Source organism: Salvelinus fontinalis, chromosome 22 (assembly GCF_029448725.1).
Source record: "Salvelinus fontinalis isolate EN_2023a chromosome 22, ASM2944872v1, whole genome shotgun sequence".
NCBI lineage: Eukaryota > Metazoa > Chordata > Actinopteri > Salmoniformes > Salmonidae > Salvelinus > Salvelinus fontinalis.
Window position 1 is genome coordinate 36,391,793 of NC_074686.1, and position 23,034 is coordinate 36,414,826.

General features: G+C 48.0%; 1 protein-coding gene across 6 annotated transcripts in view; it reads left to right on the plus strand.

Annotated features, from left to right (window-relative positions):
* LOC129820263 (eyes absent homolog 3-like) overlaps positions 1–23,034 on the plus strand; it is a 56,038-nt gene that overhangs the window by 16,142 nt on the left and 16,862 nt on the right. For 4 of the 6 annotated variants that reach the window (XM_055877310.1, XM_055877307.1, XM_055877309.1 and 1 more), the window contains 14 exons: positions 5,876–5,942; positions 6,506–6,702; positions 7,984–8,130; positions 8,409–8,479; positions 9,844–10,030; positions 10,771–10,940; positions 11,179–11,262; positions 12,658–12,747; positions 12,986–13,044; positions 13,252–13,403; positions 15,172–15,295; positions 15,431–15,552; positions 15,928–16,028; positions 17,446–22,944. In XM_055877310.1, the coding sequence (XP_055733285.1) occupies positions 5,876–5,942; positions 6,506–6,702; positions 7,984–8,130; positions 8,409–8,479; positions 9,844–10,030; positions 10,771–10,940; positions 11,179–11,262; positions 12,658–12,747; positions 12,986–13,044; positions 13,252–13,403; positions 15,172–15,295; positions 15,431–15,552; positions 15,928–16,028; positions 17,446–17,526 (1,652 nt within the window). In that variant the 3' untranslated portion in view covers positions 17,527–22,944. Of the gene's footprint in view, positions 1–5,875; positions 5,943–6,505; positions 6,703–7,983; positions 8,131–8,408; positions 8,480–9,843; positions 10,031–10,770; positions 10,941–11,178; positions 11,263–12,657; positions 12,748–12,985; positions 13,045–13,251; positions 13,404–15,171; positions 15,296–15,430; positions 15,553–15,927; positions 16,029–17,445; positions 22,945–23,034 lie in introns of those variants that run through there. The other 2 variants (XM_055877311.1, XM_055877312.1) reach the window with 2 other exon arrangements.

Here is a 23,034-nt window from a genome sequence, read left to right on the forward strand (position 1 = left end):
AGGTACGAGCAACACACCCCACACACACACACACACACACACAGGTACGAGCAACACACCCCACACACACACACACACACACACAGGTACGAGCAACACACCCCACACACACACACACACACACACAGGTACGAGCAACACACCCCACACACACACACACACACACACAGGTACGAGCAACACACCCCACACACACACACACACACACACAGGTACGAGCAACACACCCCACACACACACACACACACACACAGGTACGAGCAACACACCCCACACACACACACACACACACACAGGTACGAGCAACACACCCCACACACACACACACACACACACAGGTACGAGCAACACACCCCACACACACACACACACACACACAGGTACGAGCAACACACCCCACACACACACACACACACACACAGGTACGAGCAACACACCCCACACACACACACACACACACACAGGTACGAGCAACACACCCCACACACACACACACACACACACAGGTACGAGCAACACACCCCACACACACACACACACACACACAGGTACGAGCAACACACCCCACACACACACACACACACACACAGGTACGAGCAACACACCCCACACACACACACACACACACACAGGTACGAGCAACACACCCCACACACACACACACACACACACAGGTACGAGCAACACACCCCACACACACACACACACACACACAGGTACGAGCAACACACCCCACACACACACACACACACACACAGGTACGAGCAACACACCCCACACACACACACACACACACACACAGGTACGAGCAACACACCCCACACACACACACACACACACACAGGTACGAGCAACACACCCCACACACACACACACACACACAGGTACGAGCAACACACCCCACACACACACACACACACACAGGTACGAGCAACACACCCCACACACACACACACACACACAGGTACGAGCAACACACCCCCACACACACACACACACACACAGGTACGAGCAACACACCCCACACACACACACACACACACAGGTACGAGCAACACACCCCACACACACACACACACACACAGGTACGAGCAACACACCCCACACACACACACACACACACAGGTACGAGCAACACACCCCACACACACACACACACACACAGGTACGAGCAACACACCCCACACACACACACACACACACAGGTACGAGCAACACACCCCACACACACACACACACACACAGGTACGAGCAACACACCCCACACACACACACACACACACAGGTACGAGCAACACACCCCACACACACACACACACACACAGGTACGAGCAACACACCCCACACACACACACACACACACAGGTACGAGCAACACACCCCACACACACACACACACACACAGGTACGAGCAACACACCCCACACACACACACACACACACAGGTACGAGCAACACACCCCACACACACACACACACACACAGGTACGAGCAACACACCCCACACACACACACACACACACAGGTACGAGCAACACACCCCACACACACACACACACACACAGGTACGAGCAACACACCCCACACACACACACACACACACAGGTACGAGCAACACACCCCACACACACACACACACACACAGGTACGAGCAACACACCCCACACACACACACACACACACAGGTACGAGCAACACACCCCACACACACACACACACACACAGGTACGAGCAACACACCCCACACACACACACACACACACAGGTACGAGCAACACACCCCACACACACACACACACACACAGGTACGAGCAACACACCCCACACACACACACACACACACAGGTACGAGCAACACACCCCACACACACACACACACACACAGGTACGAGCAACACACCCCACACACACACACACACACACAGGTACGAGCAACACACCCCACACACACACACACACACACAGGTACGAGCAACACACCCCACACACACACACACACACACAGGTACGAGCAACACACCCCACACACACACACACACACACACAGGTACGAGCAACACACCCCACACACACACACACACACACACAGGTACGAGCAACACACCCCACACACACACACACACACACACAGGTACGAGCAACACACCCCACACACACACACACACACACACAGGTACGAGCAACACACCCCACACACACACACACACACACACAGGTACGAGCAACACACCCCACACACACACACACACACACACAGGTACGAGCAACACACCCCACACACACACACACACACACACACAGGTACGAGCAACACACCCCACACACACACACACACACACACACAGGTACGAGCAACACACCCCACACACACACACACACACACACACAGGTACGAGCAACACACCCCACACACACACACACACACACACACAGGTACGAGCAACACACCCCACACACACACACACACACACACACAGGTACGAGCAACACACCCCACACACACACACACACACACACACAGGTACGAGCAACACACCCCACACACACACACACACACACACACAGGTACGAGCAACACACCCCACACACACACACACAGGTACGAGCAACACACCCCACACACACACACACAGGTACGAGCAACACACCCCACACACACACACACAGGTACGAGCAACACACCCCACACACACACACACAGGTACGAGCAACACACCCCACACACACACACACAGGTACGAGCAACACACCCCACACACACACACACAGGTACGAGCAACACACCCCACACACACACACACAGGTACGAGCAACACACCCCACACACACACACACAGGTACGAGCAACACACCCCACACACACACACACAGGTACGAGCAACACACCCCACACACACACACACACAGGTACGAGCAACACACCCCACACACACACACACACAGGTACGAGCAACACACCCCACACACACACACACACAGGTACGAGCAACACACCCCACACACACACACACACAGGTACGAGCAACACACCCCACACACACACACACACAGGTACGAGCAACACACCCCACACACACACACACACAGGTACGAGCAACACACCCCACACACACACACACACAGGTACGAGCAACACACCCCACACACACACACACACAGGTACGAGCAACACACCCCACACACACACACACACAGGTACGAGCAACACACCCCACACACACACACACACAGGTACGAGCAACACACCCCACACACACACACACACAGGTACGAGCAACACACCCCACACACACACACACACAGGTACGAGCAACACACCCCACACACACACACACACAGGTACGAGCAACACACCCCACACACACACACACACAGGTACGAGCAACACACCCCACACACACACACACACAGGTACGAGCAACACACCCCACACACACACACACACAGGTACGAGCAACACACCCCACACACACACACACACAGGTACGAGCAACACACCCCACACACACACACACACACAGGTACGAGCAACACACCCCACACACACACACACACACAGGTACGAGCAACACACCCCACACACACACACACACACAGGTACGAGCAACACACCCCACACACACACACACACACAGGTACGAGCAACACACCCCACACACACACACACACACAGGTACGAGCAACACACCCCACACACACACACACACAGGTACGAGCAACACACCCCACACACACACACACACAGGTACGAGCAACACACCCCACACACACACACACACAGGTACGAGCAACACACCCCACACACACACACACACAGGTACGAGCAACACACCCCACACACACACACACACACAGGTACGAGCAACACACCCCACACACACACACACACACACAGGTACGAGCAACACACCCCACACACACACACACACACACAGGTACGAGCAACACACCCCACACACACACACACACACACAGGTACGAGCAACACACCCCACACACACACACACACACACAGGTACGAGCAACACACCCCACACACACACACACACACACACAGGTACGAGCAACACACCCCACACACACACACACACACACACAGGTACGAGCAACACACCCCACACACACACACACACACACACAGGTACGAGCAACACACCCCACACACACACACACACACACAGGTACGAGCAACACACCCCACACACACACACACACACACAGGTACGAGCAACACACCCCACACACACACACACACACACAGGTACGAGCAACACACCCCACACACACACACACACACACAGGTACGAGCAACACACCCCACACACACACACACACACACAGGTACGAGCAACACACCCCACACACACACACACACACACAGGTACGAGCAACACACCCCACACACACACACACACACACAGGTACGAGCAACACACCCCACACACACACACACACACACAGGTACGAGCAACACACCCCACACACACACACACACACACAGGTACGAGCAACACACCCCACACACACACACACACACACAGGTACGAGCAACACACCCCACACACACACACACACACACAGGTACGAGCAACACACCCCACACACACACACACACACACACAGGTACGAGCAACACACCCCACACACACACACACACACACACAGGTACGAGCAACACACCCCACACACACACACACACACACACAGGTACGAGCAACACACCCCACACACACACACACACACACACAGGTACGAGCAACACACCCCACACACACACACACACACACACAGGTACGAGCAACACACCCCACACACACACACACACACACACAGGTACGAGCAACACACCCCACACACACACACACACACACACAGGTACGAGCAACACACCCCACACACACACACACACAGGTACGAGCAACACACCCCACACACACACACACACAGGTACGAGCAACACACCCCACACACACACACACACAGGTACGAGCAACACACCCCACACACACACACACACAGGTACGAGCAACACACCCCACACACACACACACACAGGTACGAGCAACACACCCCACACACACACACACACAGGTACGAGCAACACACCCCACACACACACACACACAGGTACGAGCAACACACCCCACACACACACACACACAGGTACGAGCAACACACCCCACACACACACACACACAGGTACGAGCAACACACCCCACACACACACACACACAGGTACGAGCAACACACCCCACACACACACACACACACCGGTACGAGCTACACACCCTACACACACACACCCTACACACCGGTACGAGCAACACACCCTACACACCGGTACGAGCAACACACCCTACACACCGGTACGAGCAACACACCCTACACACACACACACACCGGTACGAGCAACACACCCTACACACACACACACACCGGTACGAGCTACACACCCTACACACACACACACACCGGTACGAGCTACACACCCTACACACACACACAGGTACGAGCTACACACCCTACACACACAGGTACGAGCAACACACCCTACACACACCGGTACGAGCAACACACCCTACACACACCGGTACGAGCAACACACCCTACACACACCGGTACGAGCAACACACCCTACACACACCGGTACGAGCAACACACCCTACACACACCGGTACGAGCAACACACCCTACACACACCGGTACGAGCAACACACCCTACACACACCGGTACGAGCAACACACCCTATACACATACCGGTACGAGCAACCCACTCCTTGGGTCTACACTCCCGTTTCATTTGTCATAATGAGAGCATGTTTTGTAACAAAAACATTAAATTAAGCTTAGCTACCGTTGTTCTTTTTTCCTCAGCGGTGGCCAGCAGAGCGCTCACCACAACAGCCTCTGAATATAACTCCCACATCTACCAAGGAAGCAGGTGAAGATCCTCTGCTGTGATTGGTTATTCAGTGTTTCCTGGTCCTGCAGAGCCAAAGAAGTTTGTAATATCACTAACACACCTGAAAATCTAAGGCGTGATGATGAGTTGTTTTGTTGAATCAAGTGTGATAGTGCTAAGACAAAAACCAAAATGTGCCCCCAGGATCAGGATTGGTGAAACACTGGGTTACATGTATGTTGGGACTTGCATGCCTGGCCAATTAAAATTGTATTGTTCCCGCAGGGAAATGCATGGTGCAGCCAGATGTAATCAGTGTTATGATGATTTCTAGTTCTACTGTATAAATGCTAACATAGGACTGTATCTGTGGAAAGTCTGTAGAGACCTTTTTAATTGAGCATAGCTGTTCAGGACCCACATTTCCCAAAATGTCAACAACAAAATAATTATTTAAAAAAATCCCTGTTGGAAGATTCAGGAAGGAATAAGCTGGAGATCTGTGAAACATTCAACCGGAATTTCTTTAAAAAATTAAAAAATTAAAAAATTGGGGAAAGTTTCCAGAATTTTGTCTGTATCTCTCCTCGTCTATCCCACAGACCAGCAGTCACATCCTACGCCACCAGCCAGGGTGCATTTCCTCCTCTGGCCCAGGCCACAGTCTACACCGCCTTCCCCCAGGCAGAACAGACCCAGGCCACAGTCTACACCGCCTTCCCCCAGGCAGAACAGACCCAGGCCACAGTCTACACTGCCTTCCCCCAAGCAGGACAAACCTACGGCCTCCCACCATTTGGTCAGTCCCTCCACGCTGCTCTACGTCTTCTAATATAGTGTAAAGCAGGAATGGGCAATGGGGGGGCCCCCCTTTTTTTATAGGCCTGCAGATTTAGGAGCTCAGTCGGGGTCTTACTGTTGAGTTAGAATAGTAGAATACACATGGTGCAATATGGAAACATGGTTGTTCATTTTATGTTACTCACTGACACACTCAATTAGCCCATGTCAGCTAAAACATTTTGTATTGCTAAGTTACTCTAGCCAGTTAGTCACTCTCACTCAGATATCGTATTTAAAAACTGTGAACATTTCTCTCCGCTTTATAGTAAAATGTGTAGATTTGCAGAAAATTCTTTATAAAATCGCAAAATCTTCTCTCTGCCCCATGGCAAAATGTGTAGAATCTTCTCTCTGCCCCATGGCAAAATGTGTAGAATCTTCTCTCCGCCCCATGGCAAAATGTGTAGAATCTTCTCTGCCCCATGGCAAAATGTGTAGAATTGCAGGAAATGAACTCTAAAACTTATATATTTTTATCTCTCTGCTGTCAAGGGGGAGGCTGCTAAAATGTGTTGCTCACAGTTCAAATTGTGGCCCCCCAGATTGTGGGGGAGCTGATCCTAGATCTGTACCTAGGGGGGGAGCTGATCCTAGATCTGTACCTAGGGGGGGAGCTGATCCTAGATCTGTACCTAGGGGGGGAGCTGATCCTAGATCTGTACCTAGGGGGGGAGCTGATCCTAGATCTGTACCTAGGGGGGGAGCTGATCCTAGATCTGTACCTAGGGGGGGAGCTGATCCTAGATCTGTACCTAGGGGGGGAGCTGATCCTAGATCTGTACCTAGGGGGGGAGCTGATCCTAGATCTGTACCTAGGGGGGGAGCTGATCCTAGATCTGTACCTAGGGGGGGAGCTGATCCTAGATCTGTACCTAGGGGGGGAGCTGATCCTAGATCTGTACCTAGGGGGGGAGCTGATCCTAGATCTGTACCTAGGGGGGGAGCTGATCCTAGATCTGTACCTAGGGGGGGAGCTTCATCGCAGAGCTTCCTAACATCTCTTGCATAATAACCCAACACCACGCTTTGGTTTGTTTATTACACTTGAAGCTAGACAGCAACGTCTTGCAACAAATAAGTTTCAACTTTCTTGACTGAAAAGTATTTATTTCTAACTTGTTTCCTTCTCCACATCTCTCTTCTTTCCCGTTCTACCTCCTTTTGCTCCCCTCCCTCCGCTCCCCTCCCTCCGCTCCCCTCCCTCCGCTCCCCTCCCTCGCTCCCCTCCCTCCCTCAGGTGCTATGTGGCCAGGTATTAAGTCAGAGACGGGGCTGCCTGATGCAGCACCCTCTGTTGGCCAGCCTGGGTTCCTCAGCTTCAGATCAGCATATACCTCAACCCAGCCAGACCCAGGCCATGTGCACTGCTCATACCCCAGCCAAGGCAAGCCATCTATCTCACTACGTGCTGGAAAAGACTTATCGGTGCCAGCACATTCCTGATCGGTCCCATAGTGTGAACCAGGCAGTTTACTGGACACAACTATCAGGGGTCTAGAATTTAAACAGATGTGTTCTTGTACTTTTCACTACTGACGTTACTACGGACCCTTGAGGGATCTTGAATAGTCAGAATGAGTTGAAGTATTGATTCCAGTCTGTGTTTGATTTATTTATTTTTTGTTCTCCAATGTTTTGACGTGTCTGGTTTTTCTCCGCCAGGCTCCAGTTTCACTACATCCAGTGTGTACACTAACATCCCTACTGCTTCCGCAGCTACAGAGGCTCACCAGGTAAGGACTGGCCGGCTGGCTTGGAACAGGGAAATCAGAGTAAAAAATGTCACCGGAGCCTATGTGAAGTGAACTGCCTTAAGGCATGCACAAAAATCTCTATACAGAGCCTTCCCGCGCGGTGAAGTCACAATGCTGTTACGTAGGGAGCGTGTCTAGGGAAGCAGCGGGCCTAGTCTAGTGGAGCGGGCCTAGGTTAGTGGAGCGGGCCTAGGTTAGTGGAGCGGGCCTAGGTTAGTGGAGCGGGCCTAGGTTAGTGGAGCGGGCCTAGTCTAGTGGAGCGGGCCTAGTCTAGTGGAGCGGGCCTAGTCTAGTGGAGCGGGCCTAGTCTAGTGGAGCGGGCCTAGTCTAGTGGAGCGGGCCTAGTCTAGTGGAGCGGGCCTAGTCTAGTGGAGCGGGCCTAGTCTAGTGGAGCGGGCCTAGTCTAGTGGAGCGGGCCTAGTCTAGTGGAGCGGGCCTAGTCTAGTGGAGCGGGCCTAGTCTAGTGGAGCGGGCCTAGTCTAGTGGAGCGGGCCTAGTCTAGTGGAGCGGGCCTAGTCTAGTGGAGCGGGCCTAGTCTAGTGGAGCGGGCCTAGTCTAGTGGAGCGGGCCTAGTCTAGTGGAGCGGGCCTAGGTTAGTGGAGCGGGCCTAGGTTAGTGGAGCGGGCCTAGGTTAGTGGAGCGGGCCTAGGTTAGTGGAGCGGGCCTAGGTTAGTGGAGCGGGCCTAGGTTAGTGGAGCGGGCCTAGGTTAGTGGAGCGGGCCTAGGTTAGTGGAGCGGGCCTAGGTTAGTGGAGCGGGCCTAGGTTAGTGGAGCGGGCCTAGGTTAGTGGAGCGGGCTTGCGTCCCAAATGGCACCCTATTCCCTACATATTACACTACTTTTGACCAGAGCCCTGTAGTAGCCCCCCCCACCACCCTCTTTTGCCCTCAGAACAGCAGCAATTCGTCAGGGAATAGAATACTTGAAAACGTACACACAGGAGACTGTTGAGTGTGAAAAACTCAGCAGCGTTGCAGTTCTTGACACAAACTGGTGCACCTGTCACCTACTATCATACCCCGTTCAAAGGCACTTAAATCTTCTGTTTTACCAATTCACCCTCTGAATGGCATACACACATAATCCATGTCTCGATTGTCTCAAGGATTAAAAATCCTTATTTAACCTGTCTCCTTCCCTTCATCTACACGGATTGAAGTGGATTTAACAAGTGACATAGATAAGGGATCATAGCTTTCACCTGGTCAGTCTGTGTCATGGAAAGAGCAGGTGTTCTTAATGTTTTGTCCACTCAGTGTAGAGGGAATAGGTTTCTCATTTGGGATGCTGCTGCCTTGTTTCACACTGATCTTCATGTCTCTTCTCTGTGTGTTTGTCCTCAGGAGTTCAGCAGCTATAACGTCAACTCTCTGGGCCAGACCCAGTTCCCTCAGTACTACGCCCCGCCCCTTAGCTACGTCCCCGCCGGGCTGCCCAATAGCGAAGAGAATGGATCCAGTATGGGTGTGGCCGGGTATCCAGCTATAAAGACGGAGGGCAGTGCCATGGCTGGACTGCCCAGCACTACAGGTACTTCAGCCGTTCCTCATAACAATAGCTACTAGTTACCGTTGGTACCAGTTACCATTGGTACCAGTTATCATAGCTACTAGCTACCTGTGGTACCAGTTACCATAGCTACTAGTTACTGTTGGTACCAGATACCATAGCTACTAGTTACTGTTGGTACCAGATACCATAGCTACTAGTTACTGTTGGTACCAGATACCATAGCTACTAGTTACTGTTGGTACCAGATACCATAGCTACTAGTTACTGTTGGTACCAGATACCATAGCTACTAGTTACTGTTGGTACCAGATACCATAGCTACTAGTTACTGTTGGTACCAGATACCATAGCTACTAGTTACCTGGGGTACCAGTTACCATAGCTACTAGTTACCTGGGGTACCAGTTACCATAGCTACTAGCTACCTGGGGTACCAGTTACCATAGCTACTAGTATCGTCTTACCTTAGGACCATCCAGGTACTTCTGATACCTCCCGTTATAGGTATCACTCTGTCTTACTGTATGAATGCCAGTTCCATATTCATTGCATGTGTACATATACCTGGATGGATAGCACTGTGGGATCAAGTAGGAAGTTAAAATTGTTTTCGGTTCTCTACATTGCCTTGATTATGGGCTTGTTAGGCCATATATAGGCTGAGGTGTTTAACTTCCAGAAACATGGAGAGTTTAACGTCTTTACGTGTGCAGTGTGTCAACTGTCAGTCTTCAACATGTCTGTGCCCTCTACCTCAGATGCATGCCCGCGTGAGAACCTCCCGACCGGGGTAGCCCTGCCTACAGGTGTGGCCCTCCCCATGGGGGCCCTGGACCAGGAGGAGGCGGGGAGGAGGAACCCTGCTGGGAAGGCCAAGGGGAAGGCCAAGAAATCAGACAGCAACCAGCCTACTGACGCTGACCTGGAGGTAAATATAAGGCCCACATGAACACAGACATACAACCATTCATTCATTCATTCATACAGCTCCAGACTAACACATTAATCAGCTACTCCGGTGATTCTCTTTAGGTCTCTGCTCTACTAAAATGTGTTCTTGTTTTAATATATTTAATGTTGTTTTTGAAGATCCTGGAATCATGAAAATGTATTTCTGATTAATTCCTTAGTTACTGACCCATTTGTCCTCTTCCCCTCTCTTTCAGCGAATCTTTCTGTGGGATCTGGATGAAACTATCATCATTTTCCACTCTCTGCTCACTGGGTCCTTCTCTCAGAAGTTTGGCAAGGTATATCAAAATCATCTGGGTCATATTTTGAGCCATGGTGTTTTTCAAGGCAGTACAGTGCATTCGGAAGGTATTCTGACCTTTTCCACATTTTGTTACGTTACAGCCTTAAATCTAAAATGGATTCAATAGTTATTTTCCCCCTCATCAATCTACACACAAAAACTAAAATATCACATTTACATTAGTATTCAGACCCTTTACTCAGTACTTTATTGAAGCACCTTCTTGGGTATGATGCTACAAGCTTGGCACACTTGTATTTTGTGAGTTACTCCCATTCGTCTTTGCAGATCCTCTCAAGCTCTGTCAGGTTGGATGGGGAGCAACGCTGCACAGCTATTTTCAGGTCTCTCCAGAGATGTTCGATCGGGTTCAAGTCCAGGCTCTGGCTGTGCCACTCAAGGACATTCAGAGACTTGTCCCGAAGCCACTCTTGTGTTGACTTGGCTGTGTGCTCAGGGTCATTGTCCTGTTGGAAGTTGAACCGTCGCCCCAGTCTGAGGTCCTGAGCGCTCTGGAGCAGGTTTTCATCAAGGATCATTCTGTACTTTGCGCCGTTCATCTTTGCCTCGATCTTGACTTGTCTCCCAGTCCCTGCCACTGAAAAACATCCCCACAGCATGATGCTGCCACCACCACGCTTCACCTTAGGGATGGTGCCAGGTTTCTTCCAGATGTGACGCTTGGCATCCAGGCCATAGAGTTGAATCTTGGTTTCATCAGACCAGAGAATCTTGTTTCTCATGGCCTGAGAGTCCTTTACATGCCTTTTTGCAATCTCCAAGCGAGCTGTGATGTGCCTTTTACTGAGGATTGGCTTCCGTCTGGCCACTCTAACATAAAGGCCTGATTGGTGGAGTGCTGCAGAGATGATTGTCCTTCTGGAAGGTTCTCCCATCTGAACAAAGGAACTCTGGAGCTCTGTCAGAGTGACCATCGAATTCTTGGTCACCTCCCTGACCAAGTCCCTTCTCCCCTGATTGCTCAGCTCTTGGAAGAGTCTTGGTAGTTCAAAACTTCTTCAATTTAAGAATTATGTAGGCCATTGTGTTCTTGGCAACCTTCAATGCTGCAGAAATGTTTTTGTACCCTTCTCCAAATCTAAAAACCTGTTTCCGCTTTGTCATTGATGAGGGACATTTTTTAGAATAAGTCTGTAAACGTAACAAAATGTGGAACAAGTCAATGGGTCTGAATAATTCCCGGAGGGCTCTGTATTAAGATTAATTTGTAGTTTAAAGATGATCAGATGGCTTTCCATTCTTGCTAACCTCTCTCTCCTCTGTATTTGGGATTGTGCAGGACCCAGCCTCTTTACTGACATCTGTATAATAGAGATACATTTCTCGATGGGTGATCAGATTTTTATTGATATAAATGTTGGTTGTGTAGGACTCCGACACGGTGCTGAACCTGGGCCTTCAGATGGAGGAGCTGATCTTTGAGCTGGCAGACACACACCTCTTCTTCAATGACCTGGAGGTAGGAACCTACAGTGATAGTCTTCTCTGTCCCTGACGACTCACTGTCTTTCCCAAAGAGCTTAACAGTCAGAAGAGGCTAAGCATGTGGCAGCTAGCAACGTTATGTGTTAAATTAAGTTCTAAAGCTGTTGCAGTTAGATTAGCTGTTGTTGGGGTGAGCTAGTGACTGTGTCACAGAATGACAGAATGGGGACGATTTTCGACTAAACGGTTGACCCCCCCCCCTCTCTTCTTAGGAGTGTGATCAGGTCCATGTTGAAGACGTAGCCTCTGATGACAACGGACAGGATCTGAGGTGAGTCTGTGATGCTACTGTCAACAACCAAGACATTCAGATAGCCTCCTGTTGTTCAGAGGTCACATACAAACCTCTCTGTATGATGATGATAGTCCAATGTAATAATGCTTTTATGTCCACCAGCAGAGTCCCTACTTTCCTAACTAGCAACATACAAAACATCTATCTCTCCTAACTAGCCACATCTCTCATTCCTCTTATCAGCGCCTACAACTTCCTGGCGGATGGTTTCCACGGCCCCAGTGGTGGAGGTGCCACCACAGGAGTCCAGGGCGGGGTGGAGTGGATGAGGAAACTGGCCTTCCGTTATCGTCGCCTGAGGGAGATCTACAACGGATACAAAGGGAACGTGGGAGGTGAGATGCGTGTCAACTGTGTTTGTGTTCAAATTCGAAAATAATCACCTGACTGGGACTTGCTGGGAAACCCTTATGGCAAGATGTCCACAGTCCTCACGAGTTACATTTTAAATAGTCGCTATAATGTTAAATCTACTTTGTGACTATTTGAGATGTTAGTTAGCAAATTATGTGTTCAAATAAAAACATGTGCCTCTGTGTGCTTTTGTCTGTCATCATATTTCCTGGAAGAGTATTCATGTTTTTGAAAGAATAACATACTTGTATTAGTTGCATACTGGAATCTAGAATCTATCCAGACATTTATCTAGTAATCTATCAAATCCTGATTATTTTTATTTTATTTAACCCGGTAAATTGACTGAACACTCATTTACAGCAATGACCTGGGGAATAGTTACAGGGGAGAGGAGGGGGGATGAATGAGGCTATGGGAAGCTGGGGATGATTAGGTAACCATGATGGAATGAGGGTCAGATTGGGAATTTAGCCAGGACACCAGTGGTTAACACCCCAACTCTTACAATAAGTGTCATGGGATCTTTAGTGACCACAGAGAGTCAGGACACCCGATTTTAACATCCCATCCGAAAGATAGCACCCTATACAGGGCAATGTCCCCAATCACTGCCCTGGGGAATTGGGATTTATATATTTATAGCCCGTCAACACCACTTCTGGTCTGGTCTCCCATCCAGGGGTAGTAAAAACAATTATAAACTGGGTGTTTCAAGCTCTGAATTTTGATTGGCTTTAAGGGTATGACGAAACATTTATTTTTACTGTTCTAATTACGTGGGTAAACAGTTTATAAAAGTAATAAGGCACCTCTGGAGTTTGTGGTAAAACAGGAAAGGGCCTTCTCACAAAGTTGGAAGCACAGAATTTTTCCAGAATGTCATTGTATGCTGTAGTGTTAAGATTCCCCCTCACTGGAACTAAGGGGCCTAGCCCAAACCATTAAAAACAGGCCAAGACCATTATTCCTCCTCCACCAAACTTTATAGCTGGCACTAGGCATTCGAGGTGTTCTTCTGGCATCTGCCAAACCCAGATTTGTCCGTCGAACTGCCAGATGGTGAAGCGTGATTCATCACTCCAGAGAACGTGTTTCCACTGCTCCAGAGTCCAATGGCAGCAAGCTTTTATACCACCACTTGGCATTGCGTATGGTTACCTTAGGATTGTGTGCGGCTGGAAACCTATTTCATGAAGCTCCAGACGAACAGTTATTGGGCTGACGTTGCTTCCAGATGCAGTTTGGAACTCTGTAGTGAGTGTTGCAACTGAGGACAGACGATTTTTTACGCCCTTCAGCACTCGGTGATCCCGTTCTGTGAACTTGTGTGGCCTACCACTTTGGGACTGAACTCTTGTTGCTCCTAGACTTTTCCACTTCACAATAACAGCACTTACAGTTGAGCGGGGCAGCTCTAGCAAGGCAGAAATATGACAAACTGACTTGTTAGAAAGTTGGCATCCTATGACAGTGCCATGTTGAAAATCACTGAGCTCTTCAGTAAGGCCATTTTACTGCCAATGCTTCTCTATGGAAATTGGATGGCTGTGTTCTTGATTTTATACACCTGTCAGCAAAGGGTGTGGCTGAAATAGAAGAATCCACTAATTTGAAGAGGTGTCCACATACTTTTGTAAATATAGTGTACCACGGCTAAGGGCTGTAACCAGGCACTCCGCGTTGCGTCGTGCGCACCTCTCCTCCAGGCCTGCTGTGGTAGAAACGCCTCTAACCTGTCTCCTCCAGGCCTGCTGAGTCCCATGAAGAGGGAGCTGCTCCTCCGGCTCCAGTCTGAGATGGAGAATATGACGGACGCCTGGCTCAGCACAGCACTCAAATCCTTGCTGCTTATCCAGTCCAGGTCAGCACAGTGAGTTTGAGATTTAGAGAGTTTATTCTCATCTTCCAGTTTTTAACTTGATATTTTTATTTTATGTCAGACCGTGTATAGAGGTTTTTTTGTTGTCCTTCCTCTTCTCTCACGTGTCCGTGTGTGTGTCCACAGGGGTAAGTGTATGAATGTCCTGGTGACGACCACCCAGCTGGTGCCTGCTCTGGCCAAGGTGCTGCTCTATGGCCTTGGGGACGTCTTTCCCATAGAGAACATCTACAGCGCTACCAAGATAGGTAAACCAACACACACGCGAGCACACACTGACCTTAACAGATGTTTAACTTAGCTGTTGGGTTTAAATGGATACTTTGCCAAAATCACAATGTGGCCCTTTATCTACTAGCACGCTAGCAGCTAGCAGATACCATAGACTTCCAGTCATTGCGCTAACACGAGTTAGCATTGGCTCGCGAAACTACCTCTAACTTCCTTCATACTGGACACGAGAGACTTAAAAATGGTATCCAAGAGTTCATCTGACTCTGGGGAAGTAGATACAGGACCCCATTGCCAAAATCCCAAAGTATACCTTTTTGAAATATTAGTATTTGATCCAAATTGGATGAAATATATTAACTCCAGTTCCTTTTCCTGTGTTCTTTCCGTAGGGAAAGAAAGCTGTTTTGAGCGCATCGTCTCTCGCTTTGGGAAGAATGTGACCTACGTGGTGATTGGAGACGGCCGTGATGAGGAATTCGCAGCAAAACAGGTAGGCTTAGTGCATTAGAGGACCCGCTTTCAGGACTGCTTATTCTCAGGGTGCGATAAAAGCATTTTGGCAAGTTATTAAAACTGAAGAAACAGCTGGGAATCAGTTATTCTTTGTTGCATACAGTATGTCAAGTACTTCTGCTGTTCACCAAGTACTTCTGCTGTTCACCAAGTACTTCTGCTGTTCACCAAGTACTTCTGCTGTTCACCAAGTACTTCTGCTGTTCACCAAGTACTTCTGCTGTTCACCAAGTACTTCTGCTGTTCACCAAGTACTTCTGCTGTTCACCAAGTACTTCTGCTGTTCACCAAGTACTTCTGCTGTTCACCAAGTACTTCTGCTGTTCACCAAGTACTTCTGCTGTTCACCAAGGCCCTGATTCCAGGTTTAAACTGTTACATGTGGTCTCAGTTCCATACTGATTCCAATAGGCTACATGTCCCAAATTATTGCACAACATAATCTAATATGATCCAGTCATGCTAGCGACCCTCAGGAACAACTACATAGAGGAAGGAAAGGTCAACGGAATGGAATGATGCTTAATGTAAAATGTAAAGTGGCAGTTATAAATGTATGTGGGTATTACTGATGGTGGCTCCCGATAGTGGCTAATATTTAACATGATACAAATTGTCAAATAAAACGGAGAAAAACCTGGGCATAATTAAAACATTGTAATGCGTATACATCAACTCAGCAGGTTCATCCCTACAGAAGCCTATAGTTTGGGTGTCCAAATTTAATCCACGCAAATTATGAGGGCACACAATTACAATTCTGAGTAAAAGCACAGCTATTTTATAGCCTATTTCACTGTGGAAAAGGATCCGCAATACCAGTCGTGTTGATATGATTTTCTTCCATATAAATGGTTTCACATTCATCTCCGGGGATCATCAGGACAAATCATCTAAAACAATTGCTTTGTGTATTTACAATCCCCTTCTCCTCCAAATGGATTACTCATTTACCTAGGTCTTATCAATAGCTCTTTTCTATTATACATTACCGTGCATGGAGAATGCTGTTATTTTTTAATCGCAAAAACATAGATTCTTTTTCCACTTGGAGCCGGTAGGTTCGCTCAACCTCGCGCATGAAGGCGGTGGAATTTATACTGTATTCTGACCTCGACTTCATTTCATTATATCTGTAGACACACCTTTTTAATTTCTTAGATCTGAATGAATAGCGGGTGAATAGCATGCTAGTCTCAATCTTAAATTCAAGGTCAGAATGTGCATTAAAAGGAATTGTGTTCCATTTATGCGCTTAATTCGGGCTCGGAATCAGGGCCTATCAGGGCTATTCACCACTTAACACTCAGCACTGCACTAAATAAGTCTTGGAGTATTGATGGTTTCTGGTAGTACTGGTGGTTTCTCATGCCGTCTCTCTGCTCTCTTTGCAGCACAACATGCCTTTCTGGCGTATCACTACCCACGGGGACCTGGTATCCCTCCATCAAGCCCTGGAACTAGACTTCCTCTAGAGCGGAAGGAATGGAGGTTAGACACAAAGGCAAACTTGGTCAGTCCACCCCCCCCCCACCCCCTTCTGTTCGCTTGTGGAGTGACATTATTATGTCCTCAGCTCCACACCAGCCCTCAAACACACACACCCTTCACACACCTGATGGCTCTAGTGTGTCGCTCTTTTCCCCGTGTGATGGCCGTGGACTGATCTGAGGTGGACTTTGGGATGGCAGTGGCTGGGAAGTAGACTGGACAGTCAGACCTACTCTCTGATGTAAGAGCTCCTGCCCAGCAACACTCTCCATATGGCAGCTATCCTCTCTAAAGACTGAGCCTGATCACTAGGGCATAGCAGCAGCGACCGACAGACACCGTCAGGCAGGACATGACTAAAGTTAAGAAGACCATTCCATATCTCTCCGAAGTGTCTGTAGTCTCTGGCTCCACAACCCACAGGCTGTTTTCCTCTGTTCTCTCTCTGGGTTGCATCCCAAATGGCACCCTATTCCCTATGTAGTGCACTACGTTTGATAGGGCCTAAGTGCTCTCATCAAAAATGGTGCACTACATAGGGAAAAGGTTGCCATTTGGGATGTGGCCTCGTGTTAGTGGATCGACTAAAGCAAAGGTCTGCAGCCCTGTCTGGCATCCCGGACGGACACTTCTGGTTGTTTAGAGCTTACACTTTTCCTATTTCTCTTTCTGTAGGGTAGCTATTCGTGAAAGGATTATGTCACTTCGAATGTTTTATCATTTGTATTTTTGAAAGGTTGTTTTGCACTCATTCCAAATGACTGAGGTATCATTGATGAGGGTTGGTAATCATTTGAGTCTTTTCAAAGCATATGATAAGATGGCTACTTAGGAATGACCTTCAATTGACCTTCTGGATGTAACCTTTCCACTAGTTCACTAACAGTACTGACGTGTTCTCCATAGAGACCTCCGCTGTCCTGACCTCTCCACTGTGTCACAGACTTCAACAGCCTCATCGACTTCTGTGGTCTTTTTACATAACAAACTGATGTGTGGTCAGAAGGACTCAATGAAGACCCTAACTAACCTGTATTCCACTGCATGGTATCAAGGACGCCAGGTTACTATGTAGTTAATCATGAGAACAGCCACACCAGGCCTTTCTGTGAGAACAGCCACACCAGGCCTTTCTGTGAGAACAGCCACACCAGGCCTTTCTGTGAGAACAGCCACACCAGGCCTTTCTGTGAGAACAGCCACACCAGGCCTTTCTGTGAGAACAGCCACACCAGGCCTTTCTGTGGGAACAGCCACACCAGGCCTTTCTGTGGGAACAGCCACACCAGGCCTTTCTGTGGGAACAGCCACACCAGGCCTTTCTGTGGGAACAGCCACACCAGGCCTTTCTGTGGGAACAGCCACACCAGGCCTTTCTGTGGGAACAGCCACACCAGGCCTTTCTGTGGGAACAGCCACACCAGGCCTTTCTGTGGGAACAGCCACACCAGGCCTTTCTGTGGGAACAGCCACACCAGGCCTTTCTGTGGGAACAGCCACACCAGGCCTTTCTGTGGGAACAGCCACACCAGGCCTTCAAAACAATGTGCATCTTCTTCAGCGTGACGCTGATGTGTACGTGTCTACATAACCTGTTGAAGAAACCTCCCCGTGGGGTAACTGTTCCTCGGAGCACAGCCCTACTCATCTTTGAATTCCTGCAAAGAGACTTAACTTGACAATGAGTATTTTTAAAAGCAGTTGGCTGGAAGGGATGGCAAATCACACAATGCAATCACATATTATATTGTTATTGTTCAATAGTGGAAATCGTTAGACCGAGAAGTCACAGGAGGTTTGTCTGGCCAAAGTGGTCTAGATTTCCTCACAACATGACAGATCATTTGCATCACAAAGATCAAGTGTTGTCATCGATTAAATGGAATTGTTTCTATGTCTCTGTTGTAGAATCAATCTCTAGTTGATTTTCTTCCATTTTGAATCGTGAGGGTCACACACAACCCCATTATTTCATAGTGGTGGTTACCATAGTGGCGGTGTATTGGGAAATCACCTCTAAAGGTGCTATTGATTGTACGGGACCGGCTGCCCAAAAAACATAGGCCTTCTGCCACTGTGTGCAGTGTAGTCAGTCTACCCTTGTCATTATACATATTGGGGAAAACACCAGGAATGATTGTTAAATACATTTCTGCTTTGGGGGGGGGGGGTGTATGCCTGTTAACTAGCCTGTATTTGCAGCATGTAGCTGGTTGAGAGGTGGTTAGAGGTTTGATATTATGAATCCCTGGTCCATGTGAGATTACGACTGAACAATACTGAGCCCGATGATGACGATCATTTTTTGATACTTACGGCTTGACCAGTAAGAATGTTTTCCTTGTATATTTCTGTGTGTGTCTGTATATATGCATACTGTGCCCTTTTTCAACCCTCTATATTATATACACATGCGTCATCTCTACAGGAAATACTTCAGATGTGTTAAACACATGATCAAACATGGTTGTTACACATTTTAGTTGGAGTGTTTTTTATTTTACTATACCTACTTTTTCTACACAGTCATTAATCTGCTGAATCTTTATTTTTAACCGTCAGCAACACGGAAATGGTTACTGTGTGATTTTTTTTCTCTCTCCTTTTTACAGTTTAAGTTTTTTTTTCTTTTCTCGTTTTGATTGCGCTGCCGATTTTACATAAATGTTACAGCTGAAATGCTCTGTTCTCAAGACGAGTCACACCCTTGTCCACGAAGTCAGAGCATCCTTTTCCATGTTGAAACCTGCTTTCTTTTAGTTTATTTGACTTTTTTTTTTTTTTTGACATTGTCTAAGCAGTGAAAGCAAAACACAATCACATCTCAAATCACATGGTACTTTGAGTGGTGTCCAGATCCACCATTCACCTGGTGAAACATATAACGTAGTCTGTAACAGTACCACTAAGGGAGATGAGAGAAATAGTAAGCATTGTGAAATGATGAATTAGATTCTTTGGAATGGAAGGGGTATTCTGGACATGGAATTTTGTGAAGTTGACAAGACAGACCAGTGTCTTTACTTGGCTGACTTCATATTACGATCTGTTTCTACAAGTTGTTTTTTTCCCCTCCAGAGATGTGAATATAAGATCAGACAAGCCTGATCCACATCTTCAATATCTAACATCATGGAAATCAATCAACCCTCAACCAAAAACATTTATACTGTTATTGCTGATTGTCATTGTTGTGCAGATCACATCTCTAGTGTTGCTTGTCACCTTGTGGTTGGAATCATTTAGTTATTTTTGTAGTCAGATGTTTACAGTTTTTCTATCAGTGATGGTTTCTGTTTTTTTTTTTTTTTAAGTACTCTGTTGCTAACAAGAAGTGTGATTCTGTACTTTTTGTTTACTTAGTCAGGGGGACTGTTTTAATGTATCCCTTCGATGTGTGTTAAAAGGCCAAGAACTATGTATCATTTATATTCTCTAACCAACCTTTTTGTTGAAGTGCATTTTGACCCGTCTGTGTTGGCTGTCTTAGATTTATTTTTATTTTTTTACTATTTCAACTGTCGAATGCAATGAGCTATGATGTTACATAGGTTTGTAGGGATACCTCTGGCTCAACTTGATCATGCTTTGTAGGGATACCTCTGGCTCAACTTGATCATGCTTTGTAGGGATACCTCTGGCTCAACTTGATCATGCTTTGTAGGGATACCTCTGGCTCAACTTGATCATGCTTTGTAGGGATACCTCTGGCTCAACTTGATCATGCTTTGTAGGGATACCTCTGGCTCAACTTGATCATGCTTTGTAGGGATACCTCTGGCTCAACTTGATCATGCTTTGTAGGGATACCTCTGGCTCAACTTGATCATGCTTTGTAGGGATACCTCTGGCTCAACTTGATCATGCTTTGTAGGGATACCTCTGGCTCAACTTGATCATGCTTTGTAGGGATACCTCTGGCTCAACTTGATCATGCTTTGTAGGGATACCTCTGGCTCAACTTGATCATGCTTTGTAGGGATACCTCTGGCTCAACTTGATCATGCTTTGTAGGGATACCTCTGGCTCAACTTGATCATGCTTTGTAGGGATACCTCTGGCTCAACTTGATCATGCTTTGTAGGGATACCTCTGGCTCTACTCAAGATGATGAAACATACTTGTATATATAGTGTATGTCGACTCCCCTTCAAATGAGTGGATTTGGCTATTTCAGCCACACCCGTTGCTGACCGGTGTATAAAATCGAGCACACAGCCATGCGATCTCCATAGACAAACATTGGCAGTAGAATGGCCTTACTGAAGAATTCAGTGATTTTTCAACGTGGCACCGTCATAGGATGCCACCTTTCCAACACGTCAGTTTGTCAAATTTCTGCCCTGCTAGAGCTGCACCGGTCAACTGTAAGTGCTGTTATTGTGGAAGTGGAAACGTCTAGGAGCAACAACGGCTCAGCCGGTCACAGAACAGGACCGCTGTGCTGAAGCATGTAGCGAGTAAAAATCGTCTGTCCTTGGTTGTAATACCCATTTCCAAGTTCCAAACTGCCTCTGGAAGCAATGTCAGTACAATAACTGTTTGTCGGGAGCTTCATGAGAGTTTACCATGGCCGCACACAAGCCTAAGATCACCATGCGCAATGCCAAGCGTCGTCTAGAGTGGTGTGAAGCTCGCTGCCATTGGCTTCTGGAGCAACCTCCAGAGTGAATCACACTTCACCATCTGGCAGTACAACAGACGAATCTGGGTATGGTGGATGCCAGGAGAACGCTACCTGCCCGAATGATTAGTGCCAACTGTAAAGTTGTGGGGGAAGAATAATGGGGCTGTTTTTCATGGTTCGGGCCCCTTAGTTCCGGTGAAGGGAAATCTTAACGCTACAGCATACAATGACATTCTAGATGATTCTGTGCTTTTGAACTTTGTGGCAACAGTTTTTGAGGAAGGCCCTTTCCTGTTTCAGCATGACAAGGTCCATACAGAAATGGTTTGTCGAGATCGGTGTGGCAGAATTTGACTGCCTTGCACAGAGCCCTGACCTCAACCCCATCGAACACCTTTGGGATGAATTGAAACGTCGACTGCGAGCCAGGCCTAATCTTCAGTGTCCAACCTCACTAATGCTTGTGGCTGAATGGAAGCAAGTCCCCGCAGCAATGTTCCAACATCAGGTGGAAAGCCTTCCCAGAAGAGTGGAGGTTGTTCTGGCAGCAAAGGGGGGACCAACTCCATTTTAATCATGATTTTGGAATGAGTTGTTCGACGAGCAGGAGGTCCACATACTTTTGGTCATATAGTGTATAACTGACTCGTGTTTTCCCACCCCACTTTTTTTTGTATGGGACCGGAACACTGTTGAAGGCCCAATTTAAGGTTGTCCTGTGTACATTAAGAACACTGATGGTAGTGTAAATACAAATAAAAGTACTTTGAAGGTGCCTGGTTTCATTGTCAGTGTTTTTTGCAATTGCATACACTCTGCTGTAAATTAACAATAAGACTATGTCATCTCACAAAGTGCTTCAGAC